The following is a 12500-nucleotide window of genomic DNA, read 5'->3' as shown; positions in this document are numbered from 1 at the left end:
CACATGCATGGATCAAAAAATGACGTCGTACTAGGGCTCGAAATAGTTTCCGGAGAGTCTTCGGACACGATGAGCGGCCAAATTCATTTTAGCTCGGTCACGTACCGTTTCTACAACTGGAACAACTGAACAGCATGGAAACTTTAATTTATTTCATTTTCAAAACGATCAAATGTGACCGGTCAACATGACCAGCAAGACGAAAGGTTGACCGGTCAACTCCAAAATCAGTTCGGACATTGTCCGTTGACCGGCCGTTGAAGTCTTTTAATCATTGAATATTCCTGTTCCTGTTTTACTATCATATTTTCAAGGCATTAGGTCAATTGCTTTTCAATTGATAGGGTATCAATAAACGTTGATAGAAATTAAAAATAAATGCTGTTTGTTGTTGCCCATCCTTTCCTTGCATATTTCACTTTCATTTACCTACCCTATTACATGTAAAATAATATGAAAAGATCACAATGTGCAGCACTTATTAATTGGAAAATACTTCAACTGCCATCGGTATTATCTTACGCGAGGGCAGATGTAGTGAAAACTATTACCAGTAATAAAACAATTATTCACCTCAGACTCGGTGGATATCGGTGAAATTCACCACGCCTTCGGCGAATAATTGTTAACTATATTTAAATACAAAATTAGAAAGCTGTGATGGAACTGCAGAGATTGAATCAAACTCGTGTAAAAATAACTATCGAGAAAAGGAATCTCGCTTATTGCTACAACCCTTTCTTGAAAACGTCCCAAGATAAGTTTACAACGATATGAGACAGAGGAGTATTCCAGTCAGCCAGAGCACTGTCAGATGTCACAGGAATTTCAGTGAAGCTGAGCATAGCCAAACAATGAAAAGCGTTGTTTGTTTTAGCAGTGGTAGCCTCTTCCAGGATCCCAGGCCCCGTACACACGTATCCGAGTATTTTTTAATCCGCAACTTTAGTCTGCGGATTCAAAAATGTTCACGTGCACACGTAACGAAATCGAATTTGCCCGTCCACACGTATCCGGATTCGTTCTAGTATCCAGGACTCCTCTGTAGCTATTGTCAACAGAGCATGCGACATGAGGCGTGCGAGTTAGCGACAAGAGAAGCGACAGCATATTCGTTCAGCGGCCACGTTGAATATGCACGCGTTCAAGACTGTTTGAGTTTGTAACATCATCGGATTTCATACAACGGCTACGGCATCGAAAACGTCACTTCAAAACTGAGTTTTTCGATGTCTTAAGAATTGCCCGATCGTTCCATCTTGTTCGTGTTGTACAATATTTGCAAAATATCCTAAACTGAAATAAAAACTTGTTTTCATCTGAACTATAAGTGAAAAAAAAAAAAGATGTTAAAACTTGCTAAACTACAGAATACAGGGCCACTTTTAACCATCCACCAAACGAGCCGGCTCGTTTGCTCTTTGATCATCAATAACCACAGGCTCATAAGCTCTTTATGTCAATGCGATGGCTCGTTTGGCTTGGTAGTGGATGAAAGAAAGGCGAATAATTTGTATGACGTTAAGTCTCGTGTGAACAATATAGCACTGATTTACTGATCAATTATAAGCCTAAGGGCTCGTTTCAGTGATTAGGCCTTAGCACTCTTTTAAAAGTTTAGCTTTCATGTTACGGTTCGGTTAACTACACTTTTCTCGAGATCGTGTGAAGAATATAGAACTCATTTCCACTACCGAGCCAAAAGAGCCGCTAAATATAGGAACCCAAGACTAAACGTCATACAAATTATTCCTCGTTCTTTCATCAACTGCCGAGCCAAACGAGCCGCTAAATATATGAACCCAAGACTAAACATCATACAAATTATTTTTATAAAAGTGACGACACATTTGAAATTAAATTTGCAAGACTTGTTTCGGTCGTGCAACGACCATCTTCAGTTGAAAGCACAGGTAACCCAGGCTCACTGTGTGCGCCACGTAGGTATTAAAATATAGAGAACATATGAGGCGAAGTTTAGGTCTGAAAATTTGCTAGACAATGGAAATAATAATCGATAAAACTTACCATGTGGTGAGCTGTTGTTGTCTTTAATACGTACACGAAGCTTCGGGAAAAATGGTCCCCGTTCACCTTCCTTCATAGTATAGTGACAAGGTGGGAGACGGAAGCCAGCTTATGGACTCCGATCGACCCAAAACAAGCACGATTTTTTTCGCAAAAATCGAATCCAGTCACTAAATAAACACGCCAGGCTCGTGGGACATGAATTTCTCTAAACTATGAATCCACTGAAGCATCTCCAGGTAGCAACGCGAAGCCACCAGACTCCGTAAAATTTGTAAGTTAACCTGCTAAAATGGCGGCCAGAAAGCGTTGTACTCGCGAAGTGTCCAATTCAAAATGGCACTGAACTCTAGACGCCTGGTGACGAGTTTAATAAGTTCTGGAGGGAGGGGAGTCCCACATTGCTAAAAACAAAATTCACTGAGCACTTCGCGAGTACAACGCTTTCTGGCCGCCATTTTAGCAGGTTAACTTACAAGTTTTACGGAGTCTGGTGGCTTCGTGTTGCTACCTGGAGATGCTTCAGTGGATTCATGGTTTAGAGAAATTCATGTCCCACGAGCCTGGCGTGTTTATTTAGCGACTGGATTCGATTTTCGCGAAAAAATCGTGCTTGTTTTGAGTCGATCGGAGTCCATAAGCTGGCTTCCGTCTCCTACCTTGTCACTATACTATGAAGGAAGGTGAACGGGGACCATTTTTCCCGAAACTTCGTGTACGTATTAAAGACAACAACAGCTCACCACATGGTAAGTTTTATCGATTATTATTTGCATTTTCTAGCAAATTTTCAGACCTAAACTTCGCCTCATATGTTCTTTATATTTTAATACCTACGTGACGCACACAGTGAGCCTGGGTTACCTGTGTTGAAAGTAGAATTAATTTGAAGTTACATTTGAATTTATAATATGATAAACAAAGATAAATAACAACGTGAAATACATTGGGAATCTTTCCTCCAATGCCGAGCCAAACGAGCCGCTAAATATAATAACTCAACAATTAAGCCAAACAACTTATTGCTCGTTCCTACATCCACTGCCGAGCCAGACGAGCAAACCGAGCCGCTAAATATATAAACACAACACATAACGCAATACAAATCAGACAAATTATTCCACGAGCCGCTATGAACCCAACACTTAACGGAATACAATTTTTCCCACTGCCGAGCCAAGCGAGCCGGCTCGTTTGGTCCATCATGGTTAAAAGTGGCCCTGCTTTCTGTAGTTGCTGAAGTTTGTTAAAGTTAACTAATTTTTTTCGGCAACCAACTGCTACCTTCCTCAGGGTTCAATTAAAATGTTTTTCAGGTTAACGCTTTGTTAGAATCATTTCTCGCTTCATTGCTGACATAAACGGCATATACACCCTTGGGAAATGTTGATTAAAAAATACCCGGATAGTGTGGACGGGGCCTTAAGCTTCACAAAGGAGTTAAAACTCGCATCTACTTTACGAAATGCCGCCGCGAATACTTCAAACAAAATTTACTGAAGTATTAACCGATCTACGTCTTCTTGTTTCCTATAAATCTTTGCTTGTGTTCCCTTGTTCCCCAACTTACTTTCAAACTTGTTCCTAGCTTTTTGATCCCTAAAATTGTTTCTGTTCCCTTCTTCCCTAAAATAATTTGACATTGTTCCCCAGTTCAAATTAGCCATGTTCTCTTGTTCTCATTAACCCACATCGAACGCCGTCCTTTGTCCACTTTCGCACGGCCAGTTGGAAAATTTAGACTGGACTCTGGACTCGACTGGACTGGACTCTCGACTGGACTGGACTGGACTGGACTGGACTGGACTGGGGGTTACTTTTTTAGAATCAGTTTCATTACAAATAGTCACCCGAGGTCAACACAGCAGTATTTGGCTCCATTTCTCTTTAATTTGAGGTAATCTTTTAAGCGAGTATTTACAAGCTTCGCTACACATACTTAGAAAGTTCTCCGTAACTTGACCATCCCTCACGCTGTGTTTCCCGTCGTAATTTCTCGCGGAGAGTTTCCCTGTCGGTGAAGAGGTCACATCCAAACCACAGACTCCGCAACTATTTTTAATGTAAGCAGATGAGCTCCTGATGTAAGACAGAATCATGACCTGTCCCAGTACCCTGTGTGACTTTTCTTGTCAATGCTTTCAATCAGTGATCTGTCTTTGACCTTTTAAATATAACGCAATATATATTTTGTCACATTCTATTTGGTGCTTTCTTTCATGAATGCCAAAGGACTCAGGCTTCGCTTTATTTATCCAGCTTACTGAGTTGTACCAAGCTCGCTATTCGTGTGGGTTCTGGAGTATACGTCTCATGCGAGACAATGTCGGTAAATCTACCGAGTTACCGCACAACATCTTGAAGTCATTATCACTGATCTCGCTATTATGAACACAAACATCACTGTAAAGCACTAACCAACTGATAACAAAATGAAATTACAGTAAATGTCCTTTGAAATTTGTCAAATGATAATCATCGAATTGATTGCAGGTAATTTCCGATTTCATGCACGTTCCTATATCACGCGAGTCTAAAAAAGACCCAAAATTGACAGGAAGGCAGGGCAGAAATTGTGGAACAAAGTTACACTCGTGCGTCATATGCCCTTTATTGAGCTCTTATGCTTTTCGTTTTTATGTGAGATGTTTTCTGTATTCAGAGATGTTTAAACCATTTTAGAAGCAATGAAAGCGTTAGACTACGTTAAAGAAATTGTGTCAGACGATTCTGTTCCTCGAGTAAGAACAATGTGCGAGTCATGCGAGCCAACATGGCGAGCCATGCAAGTCAACATGCGAGTCACACAATTATTGAAAGCTAACCATTTTAAAATGGGTGCTTAGACTTAACTGTTTATCAGCGCTATTTGAAATGGATGCTTAGACTTAAATGCGAAATTCGCATGGTTCGCTGGCTCGCAGATTGTCCAGCCCCTTGTTCCTTAGGAAAGCGAAAACCCAGATAAAATCGTGGCGACGGTCTTAGCTGACTTAGCTGTGTTTGTGTCCGTACGTTTGTCACGGTTTTCATCGTCACAAACAAAAAAAACAACAATTCGAACAGCCCGATGAAAAAAGCTAACAAAATGAAACTGAATAAAAGAGAAAGACGTAACTTGTAGACCGCGTTGATTAAACAAAACAAAGATAAGCCGTGAAGAATCGTGATCAACCTTCTTAAATTTTCCCTACTGGTATCAGTTTAAACTTAAGAGAATTTATTGACTTATAAAGGAAGGTAACGTTCCCTAGTTGATTATTTTCTTAGTTTACTCTCTGTGTAATATTGTATCAATAGGCCATTTTCGAAATATCAAATATTCAGCTTTATAGTGAGGCAGTGAGGACAGAAACAGAGATTCGTTGGAATGAATGTGAAAAATGTTTACATATCATCCACTTTCCTTTGTTTTTGTCATCTAAACCTCTCTTTCAAGCTGACTTTTAAAATATCGAAAAAGAACTTTTTCGGTAAAAAGGGACACTCGACCCTCGACAAATAACCCTCAGCCCTCGAACTGCTACCCTCGACTCCCGAGCCTCGACAAAAAGGCAGACTCGACCGTGCATATGAGTCTACATACAGAAATGCAGAAATCATCAGAAGTCTCTAGATTCAAAATTTACCATGGACGGCCTTCAGCAGAAAGACACGGAATGTGTTTGAATGGATCTGTAACTCTAAAAAATTAACCCCAGTCCAGTCCAGTCCAGTCCAGAGTCCAGAGTCCAGTCCTTATTTTCCAACTGGCCCTTTCTCACGGGCGGGTGATTTACAATATCAGTGGAGTCGTCTGTACAGTTGCCAATGATAAGAGAGGTGGCAATTCAGACAAAAACAAAACAAAACAAAAATCAAAGTGCCACTGTCGTTACTCGTGGATATGAAAGTTACCGCGATTGTTTACAGTCAAACCAAGTGAAGCGTACCCCTTAAGATTGCATTAATGAAGTGATTATTTGAAACTTGAACCCGCTAGTCGTTTCAAGAATGCAATAATGAATTGATTATTCGAATATTGAACTCGCTCGCTCGATCCAAGAATACGGCTAAATTCGCTAACGGCTTCCGTTTTCGAAAAATTAATTCACTGTTGCGACTAGTAGGTTTCAAACCTACTAGTCTTTTCTAGAATGCAATACTGAATCGATTTTTCGGAAACGGAACCCGTTAGCCGTATTCTTGAATCGAACGAGCGAGTTCAATATTCGAATAATCAATTCATTATTGCATTCTTGAAACGACTAGCGGGTTCAAGTTTCAAATAATCAGTTCATTAATGCAATCTTGAGGGGTACGCTTCACTTGGTTTGACTGTAAAATCGGCAGGCTGAAGTTTTCTTAATGCATTAGCATTGATAGTTGGATAATTGTGTAACAGCACGATGGGCTCTCATATGCAACTAGATACCCAAAATAATGCATGTATGTGAGGTAATCCCCTTTGCTGGAATTCAACCCTGTGAAATAAGTATACCATTTCTCCAATAGGCATAAGATAAATCTTTAACACATCCTCTATAAAGAGCTGTACCATGTGTTCAAAGTTCGTTGCACAGATGACAGGGTAATTTTGAATAAGGTCTGATTTTTGTTGCCAGGTCATATTGTTAATGTCATCATGTTTAGCAAGTAGAGCAGATCCATTCAGTAATATTGACACTTTTTGTGCCAGTTATACATTCCTCCAACAAACCTTGTGAATATTTATCACTATATTTGATATTGTTACACTTAAAAACAGATTATCTGAACCATAACTGATCACAGGAAGTGCATATATATTCAGGGCCATGTGTTATCGTATCACGAAAAAGACTGAATCACTTTTGACATGAATGTCTAATAGAGTCTTGACCTTGACAAATTTCAGTTTGGTTTAGCCTTGACCTCTGCACAGCTTTCCTTTAATGGTTTTATGCTTTTCTGTTTAGGTCTCTGATATGTTCTGGATTGCTTTTCTTTTCCTATTCCCTTGCTGCTTCAATATTTTCAGATCTGGTTTGGCGTTTTGTATTGTTTTTCCTTTCCCTGAACTCTTCAAGTGATTTTGTCTCTTCCGCTTGATAGATTCTCTCATATAAGCTCTTTTTTGCCACTGCTTTGTAGAAATTATTACTGACACTCACATCATTTTTGGCCATCGTTAATTAATCGATTATTACCAGGCTCTGAATAATTGTTGACATTGGTAACACAGCTGATTTCATAACCTGATATACTGTCATTATAATACTGAAGTGCTGAAACATAGTGTCTTCCATCTAGATGTTCAATGTTCACAGTAGTTCCCTGTTGTCTGCTTATAGGAGTCAGTTAGTGGTGCCCACCCCATGGTGCATCACACCATGTATGTTGCTGTAACAACAAACGCACAATTGCTCTGTAATGGGTCCAATAAATTTTTGACTGTTGTTTCTGATGGATTCAACTCCAGCAGCATGCACATTCATGTGATAGGAAGGATAATTGTATAACTGGTGGGCAACAGAAGAACAGAAGCATGAACTATCTGAGGTACATTCTAGTGCCTTCAGTCCTTTTTTACCTAATCGAGCCTGCAACAGTGCTATAGAAGGATTTCTCCGTATTGTATGTGCTGTATGTGTACTCGTTTCATAAGCAACAGGGCCAGGGTTCGATTCAATGTCTCCCGATGTCAAGAGCTTTTCTCTTGATAGACAATAATTCTCATTTTGTTGGTTCAATTTTGTCGAATGCGTAATAGCAGATTGATCTTGAATGCACAATAGAACTGACAAGTCTTTTTTGTGTTCAGCAGTCCTGCGGGTAATAAGATAAAAATGACGATTAGAATCTCCTACTCTCGAAGATTGTTACGTCTGAGTTGCGGTGTAGGTATAGAGATATAATATTTTCCAAAAGCAAGAGAAAAACACTTTCTCAACTCAGAAGAGCTCAGTACGTCCTTATTTAAATAATGCATCATACACTTTCTAATTACCTTGTCTTTCTGAAACAAGCTCGACGTTTTCTTGAAAGGAATTAATCCTGGAAGGTTCTCTGTCCCGGGGAGCATGTACTGCCTCAGCCCTTGCTCTATCGCAAGAGATTGGTACGGATTTCTCATCAGTTTTCGTTACATAATCAGTGACCGAGTCTTTCGACAGTTTTTCATTATGGTCCACCACACAAGTACTAGTGTCTGGAAGCATGGATTGCTTGCTTGCCTCACTGTTTTTCATGTCACGGATGTTGTTCAAGTTGTATTCATGTGGCTTTGATGACTCATAGCTTGCAAAACTTCGTGATAGCTTTGATAAACATTGGTATACATTGATAGCTTCGATGTTACTCTCCAAATGGCAGTCACCTTCCAAATGGAATTTATTTATCCCCCGTGAGCTTAGGGGATGAACAGGGACTGTCTTCTCCCCATGTGTCTGTCGATTCCATTTCTACATGTATTATTAATTCTTCGCGTTGGTCAGTGAAAGGCGGTGCACAATTAATTGCACCAATGTGTACTTGTTCAGAATATTTTGCTTCACCTTCGAAGAAAGCCATTTCTTGAATTCTTCCGTTTCTTGCTTCTAAATGCAGCGGAAGGTGCTCAAACACTTAAGTATAAAAGCGACGTGCCACAATGGCGGCGCACAACCCCGCAAACAGGAAGTCACAGCTTTCTAAGCTGTGTTGTGATTATCCATCCTTGGCTTATTAGATCGAACTTCCGGTTACGCAGGAGTGACACATTTGCAGAAAAGAACCTCACCAAAACTCGTGGATATATCCACGAGTAAAAACGAGTAACTAGGAGAGTCTGGAGATGTTGTCTCAGAAAGTCGCCATTAAATACGAATCGGTCTTTGCGCAATAAATACATTCTATATCCTGTCAGTGGGTTGTCAAGGATGTTGTACGTGTGAGCTACAGAACTAATTTAGATTTTTACCCAGCTTTGACCTAAAAACAGAAAATTTACCAGGACATGTGCATTGCCCCTTTAAAGTAGCTGATGGATGGCTCTGGCTTACCGTAAATACGCAGTTCTTTGTTTGTACCTGTGTTTCATCTAAAGCACCACGAGGTAAAAATGAAACACGATCGTTCAAGATTAATTAAGAGCGGTAGCATGTTTACCTGTGGCAGAGTGAATTTTATCACTCTCGATCAGAGTGAGATCGATGGATGCCCGGTCTACCTCCCAACACTATTCGAGTTCGCTTTGATTCGACTTAGCTATAGAAACGGAAAGCAAGTACTACGAGACAAATTTCTGCGATGGTATGGTTATGGCCCCGACAACGTTTTATGGAGATAACTGGGTAAATAAATGAAATATAAGCGGGCTGGGGGTATAATTGTTTCAAAAAGTCGACAATCGGATATCGCGGCTTTCTCGGCCTCAAGGGCCGTATGGGAGAAATGAAATGTTTTAATTTTGATAGAAAGCATGGAGCAACCACTTTCACCATTGTATTGCCGTGGACTAGGGGGCTGCAGCATTCAGAGAATACAGTTGAAAGTTATCCCATCCGTCGAGGAAAAAGGGGGCAAAAAGAGACTTACACAACAGCGATAAATGTTAGGGCCAACTAAATCAGATCATAGGCTTTTCTTAGCCTCTTGATAAAAGAGAGGGGCATCCGACCAACATAACACCGTAGTTAAAGAACGTATGAAATATAAACAAGTTATACAGGCTGTACCAGAGTTGAAGAGATCATTGCATCAACTGTATTGACCCAAACGGATTATTTTTCGCGGATTGCAATAATGCCACAAATATAATGTAACATTATAGTGATTACTAAAAAGCCAAAGTAAAGCCTTTAAAACACCATGTTTCTTCCATTTTCTTTTCTATAAGGGCCCTGGTTACATTTGCACTTTACCTTTTGGTCATGACCTAGAGCACGGAAAAAAGCGGCTTTCTCAGCCTCCAACACTGATCCATCATCAAGGTTGGTAACGTTAGGGGTGAGTTGGAACACGATACATGCAGTCATGCACCAGTTATGTCATCAAGGTTGGTAACGTTACCTTTCATGACTTACATATAGGGGTCAAGCTGTTTCGATGGACATGGAATTTATCAGTTCCCACTATTCAAAGCTCTGACTTACTTGCCGAACCATTGATAAAGGTTTTACAAAGCTGGCATATACAGATATACATACATTACAAGTCTTGAGTGTATTATCTAATATGGCCTCAAACAATGTTTTTTTTTTCCTGCCACGTTGAGGTGTTACTTGGTGGATCCTAAAGAGGACCCTTGTTCCTAAGTCTGATTTCACTTTGATTCTACATATATGCAATTTTCCTTTTTTTCTATCCTGCGAATTGAACTCGGGTTAACCGAGGCGTGATTTTGGTTTCGTTGTATCTTGTGCATGCGAGCGCAAGCTTAGTCTTGTAACGATTGCAAGGAATGAAAGCAACTCTAGAGTGTCTTTACCACGCAGTAACACTTAAAGCGCTCTTCTACCGCATTTTTTTTCGGTAGTAAAGTAAAGAAGAATTACTTACCCACCAAAATTCCTTCACACCGTTCTACTGAAAAGTGCTTGTGGCGTTCCTAACGAAGGACAACACACTTTACAATCGAGTCACGCAAGGAACTGTGGGAATAGTTCGTTTGGTTGCCACGTGAACTTTGGTGGCCACCTTACAGTGGCAGATCATTCGCCTGATCTATTCAATATGTCGAAAAATATTCGGATCACCTTATGTTCGTAACCTTTTGGGCGCTTTTCTCTTCTCAAGACAATTGTCGCGCATCTGTCAACAACAATGTTACCTCGAATCAAATGAAATTGACGCAGCTGGATGCTGTGGTAAAAAAACACGAAATATCAATCCTCTTGTCAAGAGATCCACAAAATAAAAATGAAACAAAATCGATAGAATGTCAGCATCTTTTACCTTGAAAATGACCAAAAGTAAGGGAACGAACATTGAGGCATATATCCATAAAGGCTACTCATTTACAAATAACTGAAGGGGTATTCTATAATCTGCAGCAAATAAATTTCCTGATTATCGATATCGTCATATGATCAGTGAGTGTGTAAACCTCACTTAAAGGGGCTAGGTCACGCTATTTTAGGTAATTTCGTTTAATTTTGTTAATTATCAGCTCTAAACGTCAAATTGGCAGAGCAAGAGTCTTTCATTTGCCAAATGACGGCCACATAACAACTGAGAATGATTTTCCAACTGTGTAAATGACATTTTGATATAGACTGATATAAATTTGAAAAAAGGTGGGTCGACGTTTTTCAAATTTACCCAAATTCAATCCATTTCAATCCTCTCCAGTTTTGTCCATCCATGTTCCTTCTTGGCTTCCCTGTGTTTTGTTAGAGTTCTTCTATAGTTTTAAACAGTTATTTTGATATTTTAGTTAATTTGATGGTGTTACGGTTAAAAATTTTGTGAAGTGGGTAACACCATCAAATTAAGCTACAGCTGCATGGGCAACATTAAAACAATCATAACCAACCATAACAAAGCCGTAATTAGTAAACCTACACGCACTAATAATCTAACTAAGAAAAGCTGCAATTGTAGGAAACCTAACGAGTGTCCCATGGATGGTAACTGTAATGTGGAAAGCGTCATCTATCAGGCCGAGGTCACCACAGAAACCACAAAGGAAACATACATTGGACTCTGTGACACTGCGTTCAAATTGCGTTATAGAAACCATGTAAGCTCATTCCGAAACGAGCGTTACAAACATGCTACCGAACTTAGTAAGTACATATGGAGTCTTAAAGACAAGAACGCTAAGTATAACATCAAATGGTGCAAGATAAAACAAGCTAGTTCTTACTCCAATGTAACTAAGAGATGCAATTTGTGTCTGTGGGAAAAGTATTTTATCATTTGTAAACCGGAAATGGCAAGTCTAAACAAAAGAAATGAGCTGTCATCGTGTTGTAGACATGTTAGGAAATTCATGTTAAAAAATGTAAAGATGCAATGATATGCCTAGACGTCACGTACGTATCCGTTGTTCTGTATTTCAAATTTCTGTGATTGTAACCGTTATTTCTGGCAGTTGCCTGATGATTGCTTCGCAAGAAGCATGAAACTCAGAGTTGCAGTAAATGTTCAAATAACCTAGCTCTTGGAGTATAATTATTCATAGCTCTAGCTCTGCTATTGAGCACTTTATAGTAGATGAGGATTTCTTTCCACTTTTTCGGTTATATATATATATATATATATATATATATATATATATTAGCTCCCTCAGTGCCACCCACCCACGCCGATTAGACATTCTTTGTAGTCTCAAGGACTTACTACTTGAGGTTACATGCTGAGTAATGCCAAGTACGCACGTACGCATTTTCAAGAACCATGAATTGTTGAATCTCGATTTTTGAAACTTAGGCTTAATCAGTAAACGAGAGCTTTCTTCTTCACACGAACGTCAATCACTGGAGCGAACGCTTTGGCTTAATCAGTCAGATCAGTAAACGAGTGCTTTC

At 39.6% G+C, this 12500-nt stretch overlaps 2 protein-coding genes and 1 long non-coding RNA gene across 10 annotated transcripts in view; 1 reads left to right on the top strand and 2 right to left on the bottom strand.

The window, feature by feature from the left end:
- Nucleotides 1–11419, bottom strand: part of LOC137979715 (short transient receptor potential channel 7-like) — a 98590-nt gene extending 87171 nt beyond the window's left edge. The window contains exons 1-3 of one of the 4 annotated variants that reach the window (XM_068827033.1): nucleotides 10924–10965; nucleotides 10725–10830; nucleotides 10528–10576 (exon numbers count right to left, since the gene is read on the bottom strand). The gene's annotated coding sequence lies outside the window, so the exon portion shown is untranslated. Of the gene's footprint in view, nucleotides 1–3598; nucleotides 3725–10527; nucleotides 10577–10724; nucleotides 10831–10923; nucleotides 10966–11289 lie in introns of those variants that run through there. The other 3 variants (XM_068827032.1, XM_068827034.1, XM_068827035.1) reach the window with 3 other exon arrangements.
- Nucleotides 2465–12500, top strand: part of LOC137979717 (uncharacterized) — a 23682-nt gene continuing 13646 nt past the window's right edge. For 3 of the 5 annotated variants that reach the window (XR_011118402.1, XR_011118399.1, XM_068827039.1), the window contains exons 1-2: nucleotides 2465–2777; nucleotides 9866–9959. Coding sequence is in view for 1 of the 5 variants with exons in the window: in XM_068827039.1 (XP_068683140.1) it covers nucleotides 2775–2777; nucleotides 9866–9959 (97 nt within the window). In the remaining 4 variants the exon portion in view is untranslated. Of the gene's footprint in view, nucleotides 2778–9865; nucleotides 10025–12500 lie in introns of those variants that run through there. The other 2 variants (XR_011118401.1, XR_011118400.1) reach the window with 2 other exon arrangements.
- Nucleotides 6729–8618, bottom strand: LOC137979836 (uncharacterized). The gene is made up of 2 exons (XR_011118412.1): nucleotides 7997–8618; nucleotides 6729–7815 (listed from the first exon to the last, which is right to left on the bottom strand). It is a non-coding gene; the product is annotated as an uncharacterized lncRNA (long non-coding RNA).

This window comes from Montipora foliosa, chromosome 12, assembly GCF_036669935.1.
Source record: "Montipora foliosa isolate CH-2021 chromosome 12, ASM3666993v2, whole genome shotgun sequence".
Lineage (NCBI taxonomy): Eukaryota > Metazoa > Cnidaria > Anthozoa > Scleractinia > Acroporidae > Montipora > Montipora foliosa.
Note: the sequence above shows the minus strand (reverse complement) of the source record. Positions and strands in the feature narration are given on the sequence as shown.